The sequence below is a fragment of the Amblyomma maculatum genome, chromosome 11, assembly GCF_055883805.1.
Source record: "Amblyomma maculatum isolate TAMU_Amacu chromosome 11, ASM5588380v1, whole genome shotgun sequence".
In the NCBI taxonomy this organism is placed as follows: Eukaryota; Metazoa; Arthropoda; class Arachnida; order Ixodida; family Ixodidae; genus Amblyomma; species Amblyomma maculatum.
In genome coordinates, this window is record NC_139354.1 from 64,103,294 (window position 1) to 64,121,922 (window position 18,629).

An 18,629-nucleotide genomic window follows, 5' to 3' on the forward strand; every position below is an offset into this window, starting at 1 on the left:
GACTTTCCAAGGCGCAGAACTTGCACTATGGTAATGCTATCAGTCACCGGCTTGATCAGCTGATGGAAGTCAGCGTCACTGATGCCAATTCCAACATTGTAAATGACGCCAGCCGTGGTCTCGCTGCCTTGGAGACTAAGAGCGCGAACGCTGATATTGCTGAGTTTGGTTAATACGCCTAATTTATCGAGTGCGCTTCGCGCAGTGACATCAATGGCAAGGATATTTTTGTAAGGATTTATCCTCACGTCTTTGGTGGCCGCCGGTACGAGGCTCCCAAGATACATGGAGGTAGCTTGCCTATCTAGATTGTTCAGCTTGTCCGTCTAATTTTGCGCTACAAATAATTCTGTATCACTGTTCTGGCTGTCTGAGTCACTTGGAGGGTACACTCTCTTCCTCTGGGTGACTGCTGCCGACCCACTGGTTGCTAGAGGAGGCCCAGTAGTCTCCTCGTTCATTGCCGTGGCAAAATGGAGCGGCACCTCCCTATGGTATATTATAATAATAATTATTATTATTATATATATAATGCTTTTTATATTATTATTTTTATTATTGTTGTTAATAATTATTATATTATTATGCTATTAGAAAAATCACATTTGGTTATGGGGCCTTCAGCTTTCTTGTTCAAAAATTTAACAGAAAATAACTTGTGGATAAATTGATGAATTGAATTACCGGCAAATAAGCATTGTGTCTAATATTTTTTCTCAAGCGAAGAGCTTAATCGCTACATTCTAGCCGCTGTATATTCGTTTTTAAAATATTTAGTGTGGAGAACGATGCGACCTTGTCGACTTATTTTGAGTAGATATAGCTTTTTCTAAATTAAATCACGCTTTTTTTTTTCAGCTGCACCAGGCTCAATTTCTGCAAGAAGCCTTTCGGCCCGAACCACGGTACCTGAAAGTGTAACAGTCGAAATATTTGTAATATCAGACACATATCATCATCAGTACTTCGCTAACGATACGGAGCTGGCGACCTACGTGTGCCTTATTATTAACACAGTAAGTTGGCATCATGTGCTTTGCTGCAACTTAGCGAATTACGAAGTGCCTTCGAAATCTGCTTGCGCATTTCAGAAGTTACAAACTATGTTTATGATAAGACCGCATGAAAGTATCCCCCATTGCCATTGGCGCACCAAGAATCACTAACGGCAAAAATCTCGATATCGATTGAAGATATAAATTACAGACTACTTCATCCCAGCAATGTAAATATATGTAAATTGAATAAATCTGCCACCACAACATAAGGAAGTGAAATTACAACCTTTCAGTGATATCCTCAAAAGCAATCGTTCTGTTCTATGGAGGCAAATAGTGAACATTTATTTCGTTCGCTTTGTTTGGGGCACAACCCGAAGGAAATAAAAAACAGTATTATAACTGATGTAACGCAGCGTTGGGGCAGCCTTATGCACAAAAATATGGAATGAAGCTCGGAAGAACAATAACTTTGCAAGAATGCCACTTTGATTGAGAAAACTTTGGACGCAGTTATATTATTTCGTATAAGCCTATGTTACAGGACTGAAGACTCGGTGCAGGAACATTTGACGAATAGTTTGTTAGGAAATAAAATTACCATGCTCCCAGGACCACGATTGCGCCTTACCGCTTGACCATGCCGAAAAAGAAACCATCAAGGGGAGCAGCTGGAAGGGGAGACATAGGTACAAACCCGTACTATAGGTGAAAAATGTAAACAAACCCCGGTTCAGGCAACCGGACTGCTGCAATACCATAACTCGCGCTGATATCACAGCGCGAGCTGTCGCGAAGGGCACCCGGTGTGCAGACAAACTTGATTCTCAATAACTCTGGGATGCTTTTAACATTTAAACATTTTTATGCAGCATTTGGCCGTTCTGCCGCTGACTTGCGCGGCAAAGAGAAGTGGTTTGCAGTGTGGGGTTTAACGTCCCAAAGTGACTCAGGTTATGAGAGAAGCCGTAGTGGACTGCTCCAAAAATTTCGACAAAGTGGGGCTCTTCGATGTGCACTAACATCCCATAGCACTCAGGTGCCTTGCTTTTCGCCTCCACCATAAAGTCACCGCCGGGGATGGGATGAAGGAAATCGTGCATCGCCGTTATTCGAAAACAGTGCTTTCACGCTGTGCAGGGCAGCCGCAGGTAATCAAACCACAGCCTTGTGAGGGAACCAACACCCGTCCTGTTAGTTTTTTTTTTGTTGGTCGTTTATTTTCGAATCGTGTTTCATAATATTGCCTGTCGCCTGTGTCCTCCACTGCTTTTATTTTAGGCGAGAAAGATACGCCGGAATAGCGGCTACAGTGCCTTGCGCATTTATTACTACGGAGCAATGAGGTATAAAAGCAGCATGGATTCCTGAGCGCACCCCGTATCTCGGAGCTGCTTGTCTGGCACCGTCTCTGACGGTAGGTTTAATATGCAATACACTGAGCCCTCTGAACACTGCCTTAATTGGCTCCGAATTGCCTTAATTCATAACGAACTACGGTATGTAGTACGCTATGAATTTTCTTTACATGCGTCTAATCAAGTAAGGTTAATGGGAACATGAATGAAAAATAGAAAGATGCCTGATTATTTATTCGCGAGGACAGATAACAATTGCATTTATAGTACTGACATGGTCCTCCCTCTGATCAGAAGTCGCCGTCGAGCATGACGCCTTGACCGACTTGCCTTGGCATCGAGTCGTGAGCACCGCCACTATACTCATTGTTAAAGACGTCCGCGCCGAGCTTCCTGCTCTTCTTTCATGGTATGCCACTGTCGATCCACTGGGCCACCGCAGCGGAGTCGTAAGGGAAGCATCTTCATCGGCATTCCCTATATTTGTTTCGATATGGTTGAGATCAGCGATGCTGGCGGCCACTGCAGCTTAAGCATAGGCGTAGCACTCCAGCAGGGCACTCACAGCTCGTGTTTTACTCATAAACTGTGTGTGGAACAGGTGGCAGCCATCCTGAAATGGCCCGCCAAGAAGGTACGGAATCAAATACTCGATGAGGACTTTACACGAACGTATTCTGTTAAATGAGCCACCGATCGACAGAATTGGGGCGAGGTCGCTCCTGGCTGGTGGCATGCCACAACTTGACCGAGCAGGGACTGCTGCAGAATACGCCTTGAATATAACCAGGGATATGGCTTGGAATATAGAGAGTAACTATAAAAATATATCTAGTCCAAAAACCTGCAGCTATCCTTTGCTGAAAGCGGATATAAATATGAAGGCTTAAATTACAATCAACTGACATTTCAACCAACACTGGTATGTACTACGTACAAATAAAATATTTTTATTCAATACTGATCCTTTCTCAAGAAACGCGGTAAGGGTCAAAGATGGCTGGAGTGCATTCGTGAGGCTAAGACACAGTAACAACCATCCTAAAGATTTAGCATTGACTGGTTAATCAAACGTCGCCCGTTAATCTGTCACCTGTAAAGAAACCAGATTATAGCTGATGTTAAACACACACCCCACATGGTGTCATTGGTTCCGAAGTGGGGCGAAGAGGAACTCGTCCGTGAAAGTCGACTGCCTTCCAGCTTGTCCCGAGAACTGGTCGGAAACTTAGGCGAAGTTTAGTCGCTTTTACTATGCTTTATTTTCAGGTGCAGGTTTTCAGCGGCAACGCAGCTCATGATACCCGACTTTCACTACCTGATCCTGTAGTCCCGCACCTGCAACTGCGGTAGATTGCGTTGCGCATCTCACTGGCGTTCAGCAAGACGTCGAAAAGAGATGCAGAAAGTATCAATTCATGCTCTTTCGACGTGTAAGCCAGCGCTGAGCATCAGCATTTCTTCCGTCTTTATTCCTGTGTGCTCTTATAATGCGGCTCTGCAATTTTCCGCTCCTCCTAGTTGCGGCGGCAGATTTCTCGTAGAGGGGAACGGCAATACAACGCCGAACAGTGTGCCTTATCTCCTCAATCGGCATCCAAGATGGCGTCCTTGCGCAGTTTATATGTTTCCTAATCCGACAGATCTAAAGGCAGAACATGCCTCCTTATAGCCAAGGTCACATCAAAGCGCTTTGGCTACCCAGTTCTGAAGAGCAGAAGGCCAAAACAAACCATTGTTGTCTGGGTTCAAATTTCTGCCGTAGTCTACTAGGGGCAAGCCAGAATGGTCCTTTTATTTGGAAACCCTAGTGAAAGAACAATAATCCTAATCCGCAAACATATCCGCATGATTTTTCATAGTTTCAGCCCTTCTTATGTGGTTATTATTAGTAAAAGAACAACATCATAATCGACAAGCATAACCATATGATTTTTCAGTTTCAGCACTTCTTATGTGGGTTTCAAATGGCAGTTGAATATTCTAATATGGGCGTAATAGTGTAGTGCAGGCTATAATTTTACTGTCGCCGGAGCGAAATTTAAGTTAGACAGCTAGACTTGATGTGTGCTTAATGTTTATTTTCGAAACAAGATTGTTAGGTAGGCGTAATACAAAATATTTCTTTGTTTTCTTATCCTGGTACCCAGCGCGAAATGGAATGTACCTGTGTGAAGTTATGTCAGAGCACCTAGGAAAATGCATTAGCTTATATTATATTGATCACTGTATGAGAACTATTATCATTTTAACAACAATATCCGACAGCTTGTAAATTGTTTTGTGTGCTCAACTGTATTTATAGTGATTTATTCAGCCATAAAATATGCAGTCGCCTGCAAAAGCTGAATTCTACTGGATATGCCCAGCGAATGTTGCTACTAAAGATAAGAAAGGGGGAAGGGGGGGTCTGAGCACAGATCACTGGAGAGGCAATAGAGAACATAGGAAGACTTAGTCACTGTATTATTAAATGCTACACACTGCATTCTCTTTTTAAGGAAGTATTCAGGCAATGAAATAATAAATGGGTACAGACAAAAAAGTTATAATTTATGCCCAAACAGGCCATAAGGATATCTCCCAAAAGCTTTCTTTAAGCCAGCAAAGACAACTTTTGTAACTGATCAATTATCAGTGTTCACAACAGGTAACCGAGAAATTCAGCCCAGTGTGTTTCACACAAGGGCCATTAAGGACGTTTGCTTGTTCGGTTTGAATAAATATCTGGCGCTCAAGTTGATCAGTATTGCTGACCAACAAGCGTTCTAAGACTTTACATGACAAGCTATTAAAGTAAATGAATGATTTACTGCCTGGTTTCAACATGGGTATGACATGGGCAGCCCGGATAGTAAAAACATTTGTTGGAGAATTCACTGACACTTACATTTTTACAGTGCTTTAGATATGATATTATTAATATTGAGGTACAGTTACTCTTAGAATCACAGCTTCTTTGACATCGTGCGAGACAGCTGGCTATGATAATTCAGGCGGCACTCCAGAGATAGGTTTGAACAAAAGGAGGTGTTGAAGGTTTCTGCGAGATCACTCCTCTTGAAGGCTGATCAGAGCTGTCAGTGTTGGAAGCTACGATATTTCGCAAAAGATTCAATGTTTTCCAAAACTGTAGGGGGTTCGTCCTTAGCATGTTTCTTATTTCGGTGTAAAGAAATTTTGCTTGGCCTTGCGTTCATGCTTTTCCTTTTAAAAAGTTTTTTTTATTTGCCACAGGGCTGTGTATAAATTTAAAAAACAAATTACTTCTTAATTGCGGTATTCATATATGAGGGAGATGCTTTTTTTTAATTGTTCTCATAAATACAAAGGTCTGAACAGATTCCTCCAGTTTAACTTGAAGGCGCAAATTATCTTCAGTAGCAGATGTGGGAATTTCGCATTTTTTAAACGACGCAAAATATTTTGAGCGAACGTTTCCCCCGGATATAGGCGTGTCTTATTTTTTCTTAATGGCCCAGCAATGTAAAAGTAGTGAGAAGGACCATATGGTTGCTTATTTCTTTTTGCTAATAACGAAGTTCAAATTAGGACAGACAGATGTTAGTATCATATCCAGTATATATGTAGTTCTAGCAAATGAAAGTTAGCCAGCTTCAGTGATCACCATCGTTAGCTGGTTGTGTGTAATAAACTCAATTCTTTCTTCATGTTAGTAGATAACGTGTGTTAGGGATCCTAAGTCTCCAACAAAAAAAAAAAGAAATTTGCACTTGGCTCTCTGGTGTATACGTAGCATAAGTCTTTGTCCAAGTGCCGAATCGCACCATAATTAAATACTGGGAAGATATAATACGGCTAAGTTTGCTAAGAGACCACAAGCTAGTGAAGGTAAGAAAAAGCATTTTCAGAGGAGTGTCATCGAGAATTTTGAGCGACCGATGTCGTCTTTGATTGCTGTCAAGAAGCCACCGCCTCCACAGATATAACGATCTTGTCAATATACAACATATTTTGCCGATTAAGGAAAGATTTATGATTATTTGACAGTGTGGTAAGCTATGTCTATGTAACATATATTAATGTTACGCTAGAAATGCATTGTTGGGCGTCGATAGAAAGCTTGTTATGTAAGGGTAAGGAAAACAAACTGCAGCTTCATTTCCGTTATAAAATGACTGTCTGGTGATAGGGCGCGGTAGCTGGTGTTTACATGGAGGATTAAATGATTTTAGTGGAGCTGGACCGGACGTGATTACCACTGTGAAGCGTGCTAGTTGTTCACTAAGACAAAATGTAGTGGCCCAGAAGTAGGTACCAATGCTTATTGACACAATGTTCAGTTTCAACTTCTTTGATGTATAGTTATTTCTTTTCTTTCTAAGACTACCAATTTTAGGCAAGCAGGACAGTGTCCGTTTTTGTATGAGGACACTTTGTCAGTGCGGTGCGCTCGCTAATTTTCTTATGGCGCGATGGCTTCTTTGCTCTCCTAGAGTGTCCCGGAAGCACGCTCGGCAGCTTCATAAAAAACGACTATTCAACGACGAGAGCGGTGCTTAGCATCGTCTAGGCTAACATTAAAATCAGTGAGGGCTTTGATTGTTTCAGAATTCGATATGGAAACTTGTCAATATTTCTGCGAATGGAAGACATACATAATCATTCAAGCGTCTGCTCTGTTTAGGCGAAGCACAATTTCTTTCGAGGTTTGCTTTGTGGTCGTTAGGCTAGGGCTTATCGATTTAAGTTCGGTCACCATTGCGTTCTGACCAGCTTCGATCTCTGTAACAAGTGTCCGAACTACACAATTTGAGTGACTTCTACCGTTGTGTATTATTGCTGGGGCTTGCTTCAGCATGTCCTGACCGAATAAGAAGCTCAAGGATACCAGCACTCCGGCAAAACAAAGTAGCAGTTCATTGTGTGCTCGGCAGCTGCATCACGAAATTATAGCTAGTTTTCATAGTAAGTAGGAATTCACTATTAGGCACCGTTACAACCAATACTAAACGTGTCAGACTAAATGCATGGATGCACAGCTTTCAAACACACTGAGCGGTGAGTATGACTTCCCTTTAGAGCCGCTTTTTATAAGTGGCGACGGTGCTAATTCTTACTCTAGGGCTTCCAATAGTGGTGATGTCAACGTTGGGTGCCATGTAGGTGATAGTTATGCACCCGCCATGAGCCGGAGTAAACGACCATCATAGTCGATCTCGGTGTTTGCGGGGGCTGCTGTACAGAGCTGTAGCACATGGACAGCTGAGATCACCGGCCCAAAAATGGTGAAAAGTGACAGGCAAATTGGCAAGGCTGTACTGCTTTTGAGCCACCAAGGATGTGTTCGCTGTACCGGCTTTTTATTGAAGTCTGAGGACAGTTGATACAATGTGAACATTGAGTATGGACACCTTTTTACTTAACCCTCACTGCCTAGGTTCTGTGCACATCTGAGGCTTAGGGGTACCTCGTTACTCCTCGATTTCTTACCGGGGCAAGCTTACGTCTGGCTTGGCGCAGAACATTCGTCGGACGAAGTGCTTGGAAATGAACGCAGCTTATGTACAGTAAAGCAACTGGTCCTGCACTGTTTTAGCCGACGGCGTCATAGAGCAATAAAATGGGCCGTCTCGACCATCGGTTGGCAATTCTTGCGTCCACATTCCCTTGGGGCTTCAGCAAATCGGCAAAGCTATAAATCGCAAAGAAAAATGCTTAATGGTTAAAAACAACCTGATGGATAATTCGCTCATAACTGCCAAGAAACTACGCAGTAAAGGTATCCTATTCCGTATTTCAGTTTTTGAATGCGTCTTTTCTATTTACAGCAATCTTAAATCCTGAAAGCGAGAATGCCTGCATAGCTTTCAACAGGAGTTCCGATTCGTGTTTCAGGTTAACATTAGGCTCAGAGAAACCCGTGATCCAAGGATACAACTTCTTTTGACTGGTCTGGAGTTGAGCGTAGTAAGTACATTTTCTTTTCGCTCACATAATCTTGGCTTCTAATAGTATTAAGTGACCCGACTATTGCTTTCGTTCATGTTTTGCAGAATGAATCATTTTTGAGCCACAAAGGAGACACTTTCAAAGCAGAAACAACTATAGAAAATCTTGGGCGATACGCACTTCAGGAAAAGGCACGATTCGGAAACCCGGATACACTATATTTCTTAACTGGGTAACCTATACTTTTCAAGTTTTATGAATATATATTTCTAGCGACAGCATTTCATGTGAGCCAAATATATTTGAGTTTTGTTCATTTCTTGACAGCCGCGACGCATACGGAACGCGATGGGGACGAGACGATAACACGCTGAGAGGTGAGCCAATTCAAATTCGATGGGAATTAAGAGATGTTTAAGTATACGAAGCTGTATAAATGCACGCAAAAATGCGCTTTCTTGATTTCACTTCTTTTTCCTTCTTTAAGATCCTGAAAACACAAGTAATTTTGTGTGCGCATGGTTTCTGCGTCAAATATATTTCTCTTTATGCTGAAGTCGATATTTCAAACGTTGTGTGCTTAGTAATTGCGTTATAATGTCTTTACATGGAACAGTCTAGGCTCGTAAAAGACAGTACATTGCAGAGCATTGTAACATGAACATGAGAAGGTAAGGCCAACAAAGAACTTTAATATAGTGGAGAAGTTGCACGAGCAATTCGAATCATTCAAAGCATTTTCAAATATATAGTGCGCTTTTATAAGAAACAGAAATATTCCTTTCATATTCCTTGGGTGGTTTAGAGAGAAATCTTTATTTTTTCGAAATGCATAACATGAACCGCAAGCTTATTCATACTCTACCAGCGCAGCGTATGAACAGAACAGAATGGCCTGTGAATACTTCCATTGTTTGCCATAAAAATCATTCTAGCATCAGCGCTTACCTTCTATTATTTGCAGAAACGCTGTACCCTTTCAACCTTTTAATCTTTCGATATACTTTTAGAATGAAGAAAAGTGCATTCCTATCCGATAGGAGACGCTATACGCTCTATTGTTTTTATTTCTTGATTAATACACACAATTTATAGCACCCACGAAGACAAATTTAACATGCAAGAGCTGTGGCCTTGTGGTAGAGTACCAGGAGCGAATCCGGTGGCGTCGGGCACCCGTTCGTTTCCAATGGGTAAACAATTTCCCTCGGCTTGGTGCTCTGCTCTTCTGGTGTAAAATGCTCTGGGAAAGCGGTGACGGACCAAAATTTGCAACATATAACTTTATCCACACCAGGCGACGTTATGGTTGTTGAATAATGGAACGAATCACTGGAACATCAGCGCAAAATACAATGACGCATATCCCAACTATTTCACCCAAGTATTGTCTAGCACCAGGCCGGGGTAAACCGATGGGTAACAGGCGGCATTCAGGGTTGAGCCTGGCACATACAGAACGTGAGGCGGATGTTTTACCACAAGGCCTGCTTCGGTTATGAGTAGTGACGCCAATGATGCTGGGTAATCTAAAATGAATTTAGCCGGGTCCCAGCAGAGCTCTGAACAACCTGTTCAGTAGTCCACGCGTGAACTCTTGAATTTAATGAGCTCAGTGACTAGACGGGTTACACGAGCTATTAGGCCTCTTGATGTTGATAATTAGCGCTGGAGTTGCACTTCAAAGTCGCTTTTAGGTTTTTCAAGTGTGACTTCCGAAATGATGGAAAGCAATTCGAACGTTGCAATTGTATGCGGCTATATATATCACCTGCCAGTAAGATTCACTGAGAGGCTAGGCCACTCGTAATGCCGTTTTCAAGACAATAATAAGGCTCAGGTCATGCTCGGACATGCTGCAATTTTTTTCTTTTCTCCACGCGGCATTGCGACTTCGCAACGATGTGGTCTCTGAAACATCTTCGCATTATGATACACTGGCACCCTTACCTTCAGCACAACATGTACCCGGAAAGGTACCAGAAGGAATGTGATTTCTGCAAGACTGAGATAGGCACGCTCCAACATGTCATTGGAGTATGCAACTTCATCAAGGAAATCACCCCACCTCTTACCTGCCCCACTACCCCACCACCCCATCCCTCATCCTCCCTTACCGAGCGATGGGAGACCTTGCTAACCAGCCCCGCCGTAGAAGACCAGCTCGTCCTGATCTCCAGGGGCCAGGCGGCCAGGGATGCATATGGGTCCCGTGAAGAGGGAACCACTCCCATCGACGGCGTCTAAGCAGACGTCGTATTTAGCTCGAGCAAATAAAGTTGTTTCTCTCTCTCTCTCTCTCTCTATGATACACTCCTGGTTGCACATGTGAAGTCTTCATGGAACGGTTCTTTTTGAGTTCAGTGCTCGCCGCTCGAATAAGGCGGCTTATGTAAAGGGAGAATGCACTTACGTCGCAATGGCAGATAGGCTCTGATGTTATGCAACATGGCAAAGGGCGGCGGGCATATCTAGACGCCTTAACACTTCCTGCTCCGGAATTTAGTGCTGAGGCTCTGCGCCACAAAATAGTGCATGTGACGTCATTTTAGCTCGTCATGTATAAAATACGCGTCTATGCCTACTTCTCTGTGCAACGAACGCGCAAATTCTACTGGTCACTATACCGTCAAACCAGAAGGCAGTGCCGCAGTTTATGCCAGATTTATTTTATGCTAGCCACAGTGACCCCGAAAGCGCAGACTCCTGATTTTGCGAGTAACAGAGTCCTAAAGCAATAAAGTAGTACCTCGCGATGCAAGGAAAGGTATCCCTCACATTGTCGCGTAGCGAACAAGATAACAAAATAACTGCAGAGCTTAAGATCGCCAGCCACTTCTTTGAATGCATTTGATACGCAGTTAAAAGTTTTAATTAGTTTCTTACCAGAGCGAGTGATAATGTGGAGAGTGCATTTGAAGATAGTGATGAGAGAGAGCTGGAAAGGGAATGAATGCTTACGATGCTCGCGTTCACTGCATCACATACAAAAAGTTCATATGAGAGCTGTACATGCGGCTAATCGTTTTTTTTTACGGCATTTATTTAACCCTTCAGGTCCCGAATGAATTACGTAATGTCAGGCATTATAACATGTGTAATGGTCTTTGAAAATGTTGAAAAAAAAAGAAACAAAAATCAAAACAACGAAAAAGTAGCACAGGTAACAAATACAAAGATTATATTGAAGATTGACATATATATTCAGAAGGGGATAACCTCAATGCAGCAAAAAAAAAAAAAAAAGCAGGCGAGAAGGCATGCGGTGAAGTTTGATCAAAGAGAATAACGTGCGTATGAGAAGCTATTGCTTGAGGACAGAATGAGAGGTTCATTCGTAGCGTGCAGGCAGGAATACGTGACGAGACGGGCTGTTGCTTAAACGGGCAGATCTTAGATGTGCTTCAGAACATTTGTGCCTGGAATTCGGATGATAGTAAAAAAGTACACAAAAATGTATTGACGAGGTATAAGACAGCGCGACCCGAAAGAAACACTGGATTACATGGAGTAGCTCTAGCAGATATATCGTGCAGTGCGCTTTTGAAAAGATTCGATGTTAGCGGCAAGTTGTACTTCAATGTGTTCCATACTGCAGATGCGTATTCAAGCTTCAGGGTGACGAACGTTAAGAAGGCTCATTTTTTAATTTCTTGGAATGACTCGTTCAGGTTTTACTGCATGTAGTCCAGAGTGCGCCATGCGGCGGGGGAGATGTTTTAGATGTGAGTTACCCATGATGGGGACCATGTAATATTGTCACGTAGTGGTGACGAGGTCTATGACACAAATGAAGGGTCGATGATTGCACTGAAGAAACTATTGGGCTGACTTGCGCCCGCAAAAAAACTAAGCAACTCGGCGGCGGCGATAGCAACAAACGTGCTCGTCGATCGTCGAACAAAGAAATGCCCGTCGCAATATACACGCAAAGATACTTTTATCAAGTCGTTTAACTAACGCGAGCTAAGTTGATGTAGTATGAAGGGATAAATCGGGCTCTGAAGGCAGGAAATTGTCATGACTTTACATTTCGCTAGGTGTATGGCATAAGCGAAGTTTCTCATTAAAACGTGGTAGCGTTTAGGTCTTGTTGCAGGGCGCATGCGTCGTCCTAACTTTTTATGGCACGGTAAATGACCCGATCATCTGCGAATATCTCTTTAGACTTGATGATAGAAGGCAGATAATTTATGTTATTAACAAACAAAATCAGGGGGTCTCCTACATTTCTCTTAGGAGGAGTATGGCGAAAGCCTACCCTTCCTCTTGTACATATAAATATAATTGGTTTTCATTTTAGAAAAGGCGCAGTATCTTCCACAATTTATCCCTCAAGTTCGCAGTCGAGTGGCGTTCCTTGGCGCGAATTCAAATGTGGGATTGCAGATGGCAGGAACGCTAGACAAGAACGCAGCTCACGGAATCTTGTCGAATATGACAGATCTCGCGCACAGATCTCGCGCTAGACAAGAATGCACCTCATGGAATCTCGCCGAATATGATAAATCTCGGACACAGATCCTGCACCCAACTTCGCTCACAACTCTCGCGCACGGGATTTCGTTTCATGAGCTTAGAAAGGCTTTCGCCCTAATAGAGGAGACCTACCGTCATCCTAAGAAACACCTTATATTACGCTTGCAAGAGAAAAGTTACAGTAGTTAGAGCATCCGAACTGAAAGCTACCTTACAAGGTGTTCTCTATCCAGCATGATAATCTGCATTACTCCAATGCAGGACATCTTTAACCATCAATAATGTAAAGCGCGATCAAACGTCTTTGAACAATTTAAATTACACTGGCAGTCTGATGCTAGTCGGCCATGCGCTGTAATAAATCATGAATAAATTCTTATAATTGCGTTTCGCATAAAAATAGCTTTTTAAAACCGTGTTGCTGAGGGTAAAACCAGATAATGACTTCATAGGGGTAGATGCTGCGCTATGTTTCACTAGCTTTGAGAGGATGCTTGTCAAAGATACTGGACGGCAAATAAACAGGTTTGAGCGCTCAGCATATTTAAAAATAGCCATAGTTTGTGCTTTATTCAATCGCCGGGAACACTACCGGTGTCAAGAAATTGCGAAACGATAAGGTGAAATACGCGGTTTAAAAGTGATGAGTGCTTGTTAGCGATTTGCTGTTTTCTTCATCACACCTTCTGGACACCGGTAATGTAAGGGAGTTCATATAATGAGATACGCCCTCTGCATTAATTTCAAAGTATCTTATTGATTCTGCAGGAACGATGGGTACGTTTTTTATTGAAGTGGGGTTAACGGACGAGTTTGGTTTAAGTGAATTAAGAAACTAACTTTTTTCAAAATCGGGGGGCTACAGACCTCGCATCTCTTACAAACCACCCGAACAAAATTACGGGCATGCTTATAACGTTTCCAGGATATGAACGTGAAGGCCTAGTTTGATGTTTCGTTTATAGGCAAGATCTGCAGATTAGGCATTTCGCCCATAGCTCTAGAATCGGCACATGTGCATGAAGACAAAACGCATTCATGTTCTGATCTGGAAATTCCTGACGCCCGCTCAGGTTTCAATTTCTTCAGTCACTATTAAACTAAGTGGGTTACACACATCCCGAACCTCCACCAAGGAAATTATCAACAAAGCCATCCTCGCACACAGCTGTCACTCTGCTGTATCAGCATTGTATAATCTCAACAACCGCCGGACCCATCACCGTTTCACCAGCCGCCAAGAAAGCACCCCTGAAGCTCTTTCCGTTTGTTCGCTAAAGCCAGGCACCACTGTTTGGCTCCGTCGGTACCTTTTCCTCCTAAGGCTGTTCGTCTGCAACCTGCGGTCAGGAGTCAACCTCCTGCAATTCGGCATTACCAGGGCGTGCATTATCGCGAAGCTGCTACAACTTATCTATTGTGGCGTTTTCCTAAGGGTACTTCCGACGAGCGCCATTTTGAACTTTTAAGACTCTTCCGCCAGAGGTCTCTTTTGGTCTACCCCGCGCGCGACTAGCGCCTGGTGCGTTATCACAGAGATCCAGAATGACGTCCTCAGCCCACGTGGATACGACTACTACATTTTATGGTGTACGCCAGTGCGAAGGCAAACCCACACGTAGTTTTACGATACTTAAAAGACGCAAAACTATCTTTCTGATGGATACCTTACGATTCGATTTTTTGTCCCTCACGACGCGAACTTGAAACACAGAAATTGCAGGCTTTCGTAGCAAACAGTACTAAAATTTCTGCGGCCTTTATACAGCTTGTGGTTTTGTCGGCTACAAACCTAAGCTTCTGCAGAATATTGTACAGTACAAATAACTGTTTTAAACATTAAAATACTCAAATACATAGGAATATTGGAATGTACTGCAGATCTTTATAAAAGCTCACTTCACAAAAAAACGAGAAATAGTTATGTATTTTTGGCATCGTTTTACTATTTCTTTTATGGCGCAGATTTCTGTTTCCGACATTGTAATGAAGATCTTGAGAAGCTCCAGTAGTAGTATGCTATTTTTGAAGTAAAATAAAACGACAAAAAGATAATGTCGGCGAGCTCTGAAGTTAGTAGAAAGATATTACGATACTTTTTGATGCTATGTTTATGTTGAAAACATTTAGTCGCGGACATTTTGTCAGCGTGTTTAATTTAGTGAATATCAAGGATCCTTTCATTTATTCGGCATAATAGACAAATAGTGGCAGCTCATATCTACAATGATCCTCTTTATCACTATTCTGCTCGACTGAGTTTAACTACAAACTCAAGCAAATATTTAATAATAAACCGCTTCCTTAAAGCCGTAACATCTTGCACATTGCAACTTCTCCTTTCAGGTCTTGGTTACAACAACGGTATTTGTGATACCTGGTTTGTGGCTTTGGGAGAGGACGTGCCGGGAACGTTCAGTGGAGCGGACACATTTGCCCACGAGGTTGGCCACTTGTGAGTTCACTGTTTTATTTATGACAAATGCGAACCATTGAAACCCATTTTGTATGGCGAACTTGAATCACAAAGTGAGGACTGTTAAGGGTATACTCTAGACAGTACACTCTATCATTGATCGGTTGGCGTAATATGTGGCTACCTCAAGCCATCTATCTTCAAAGCGGGAGTCAGGAGAGGGTCTTAGAATGTCTAATCCGACACCCTAGATTCTCCAAATTGCTAGAACTTTACCTGTAAACATGGGTGCCGATTACATCGTTGGTGCCCCTAGGAACATAACATTGGACAGAGCTGGAGAGGTCAGGCCACACGAACCGACACAGACATCGTAGCACGTGCGCGAAGAGCTGAAGTGAGCAGCATTAGGAAGATCACGTAGTTCATAGAGGAAAACGATGCGTCCTCTTTTTCAAATGAAGAGGCGAAGGGTGTGGCTAGCAGGGCAAAGCTTTCGATGCTACACAAGGTCAGCAGCGATTGAAAAGCGGATGAGGTTATGGCGAAAGTTATGCGTTATAGTAACTATCATCGTAAAGCGAAAACCATTGATGCCAGGCTTGGTCCAGGGACGTGCGCTTTCTTGAGCTTAGCCGACTGGAAGACCCTAAACTAAAAACATAAACAATTAGATCAACATCATATTCATCAAATGTGCACTGTCTGACAAACAATGCACAAAACAGTGCAGAAAAATATGTTACGTGGTTAGAGTTACTATTTTGATGATATATTGAAATTAAATATTCGTGAAGTTCAGATTGAAATTTGCCTGGTGTGCCCTGCACAGCTTCAAAACCTTATTTCCTAATCTCCCGTAGGCACGGTGAAGCCACTCATTACCACCTCTCGTTTTCTGCAATTTCCTTCAATTCCTGCCCCCCCTCTCCCCAGATGTAAAAGTTTTAATCAACTTTGAACGGTGCTCTATTTTTAAATGGGAGAACAATTTTCTACTTGAAATGCCAGCAAAACCAAGTGAAATACGCTGAATACAGAAATCGGAGGTAATTTTTATTAAAAAATGAATTTAAGTAGTATGACTATGTCACTCGGGGTGCATGCAAATTAGGCACGATCGGGATATTTGAAACGCTTACAAAACGCCCACCGGACAAACGAGAGTTATAGCTTTTTGACTGAGTAAACGTCTCCAAAATTAAAATTTTCGTTGCATCGCCACCTCCTTCTGGCTGCGTTCACTCAATCGCTTGTATGTGATAGGCCTTTAATGTCTTGCTGAACTGCAAACCCGAGCGAGTAAGATTCTTGTCTTGCACAAATGATAGATGACCTATAATGCCACGATCGCATAAGACGTGATACAACATTGCACCAAATCCCGGTAATTAACATTTGTCTACGTCCCCTGGATGCATCTTAACCAAAACAAATAATGATGCTTTTCTCATTCCAGAAGTAGTATTTCGTGCGCTACGTAACTTAGATATTTCTCAATGGAAGTTGTCTAAAAAATCAGTATGCGCCTCGCTTTTATTCCTGGAAAAAAAATTGAAATGAAACACCACATCGAGCAATCAACAAACCGCCCAGAACATTTCATTTCCAAAATTGTCTGAAAGTAAACATAGAGTGGTACTCACAAATATGACTTTGTTGACCGGCTTCTGGAATTCGCTGGAGCTGTCGTAAGATTCTTGTCGCGCTGGTTGTCAGGCAGGCTACCAAACCAGAGTCGTTACCTATTGTACTTAACTGCTCGATCGCAAGGCAACTGGGAAGCACGCGGGAAGAGAAGGTATGCAGCTGAAAGATGTGTAGAAGGACGAGGAGAAAGAGAATAAGCCACGTACAGAGCATTCAGGCGTGAGGAAAAACAGGTTCGAGCAGGCGATTGAAAAAAAATTTCACAAAGAAAAAAGCGCCCTGCGCGAGGAGAGCAGTGGGGTGCTCTTCTGTGAAAAAGGGGCAAGCCAGAAGAGCTGCGAAGGTGAGGTTCGGATGAGGCAAACCTAGTGAATGACGACAATAGCAGGGAAAATGCCTTGTGGGCCGTTCACGGCCAGACCTCAAGTGGCGAAATATCCTCTTGCGATTTTTGCGGGGAAAAGCACGGCTTTAACATAATTGTCCTTTTGGCATCTCCAAAATCTCCCATAATGTGTGCAACCCAGTGCTGTGGCCTGCGATGGTTAAAGGTAGCATAAAAATGCTGCCATAAAATTGAGAAAATATATATATAGTGGCTGCACTGCAACCATAGTTCTGCATAAAAAGTACCAAAATTATAAAGAAAGGAGTTAGTCAAGGAGACACGATCTCCCCAGTGCTATTCACAGCTTGCTTAGAGGAAGTATTCAGAGACTTGGAATGGGAGCAGTTAGGAATAAGGGTAGATGGAGAATGCCTCAGTAATGTGTCATTTGCTGATGACATTGCCTTCTAAGTAACTCGGGGGATGAACCGCAAATTATGATTGATGACCTAGACAGGAAAAGTAGAAAGGTAGGCTTGAAAATCAATATGCAGAAGACTAAGGTAATGTTCCACAGCCTCGGGAAGGAACAGCAGTTTACGTTAGGTAGCGAAATACTGAAAGTAGTAGGCGAATATGTCTACTTAGGACAGGTAGTAACCGCAGATCCGGACCATGAAAAGGAAATAACAAGAAGAATAAGATTGGAATGGAGCGCATTTGGCAAGCACTCGAAAATTATGACTAGCAGCTTACCGGTATCGCTCAAGAGGAAAGTATACAACAGTTGCATCTTACCTGTACTGACCTATTGGGCTGAAACGTGGAGGCTAACCAAAAGGGTTCTACTTGAGTTGAGGACAACTCAGAGCGCTACGGAGCGAAAAATGGTAGGGGTAATATTAATAGATAGGAAGCGTGCAGAGTGGGTCAGAGAAATAACTCTAGTTATTGATGTTCTAGTGGAAGTTAAGAAGAAAAATGGGTATGGGCAGGACATTTAGTGCAAAGAGAGGATAACCGATGGTCACTTAGTGCAACAAAGTGGATTCGAAGGGGAAGAAAGCGTATCAGGGGGCGGCAGAAAGTTAGATGGGCGGATGAGATATAGAATTTCGCAGGGGTCAAGTGGATGCAGCTAGCACAGAACCGGGTTAATTGAAGAAATATGGGAGAGGCCTTCGCCCTGCAGCGGGTATAGTCAGGCTGATGGTGATGATGATGATGTGGATGACCCCGCAGGGAGGTACGAAAAGACAAATGGTGCTTGTAATGTTAAGACACAGGAAGCATGGTGGATCGATTAACAGGACAAGCTATTTCTTCATTCTGGTAGAAATGAAGAAGAAATGGACGTGAGCATGTCATATAATGCAAAGGGAAGATAACTGATATGTGAGTAGGTGAAAAATCTAGGTTATAATTGAAGGGAAGTGTAGGAAGGAACAGAAGGAAGTTAGGTGACCTAGCGATGTTAGGAAGGAGTG

The 18,629-nt window shown here is 42.7% G+C and overlaps 1 protein-coding gene across 1 annotated transcript in view; it reads left to right on the forward strand.

Annotated features, from left to right (window-relative positions):
- LOC146173978 (venom metalloproteinase Antarease-like) overlaps positions 1-18,629 on the forward strand; it is a 121,026-nt gene that overhangs the window by 83,556 nt on the left and 18,841 nt on the right. The window contains exons 5-9 of the mRNA XM_084585309.1: positions 859-1,016; positions 8,216-8,287; positions 8,374-8,501; positions 8,597-8,646; positions 15,095-15,203. Of these exons, the coding sequence (XP_084441435.1) occupies positions 859-1,016; positions 8,216-8,287; positions 8,374-8,501; positions 8,597-8,646; positions 15,095-15,203 (517 nt within the window). The remainder of the gene's footprint in view (positions 1-858; positions 1,017-8,215; positions 8,288-8,373; positions 8,502-8,596; positions 8,647-15,094; positions 15,204-18,629) is intronic.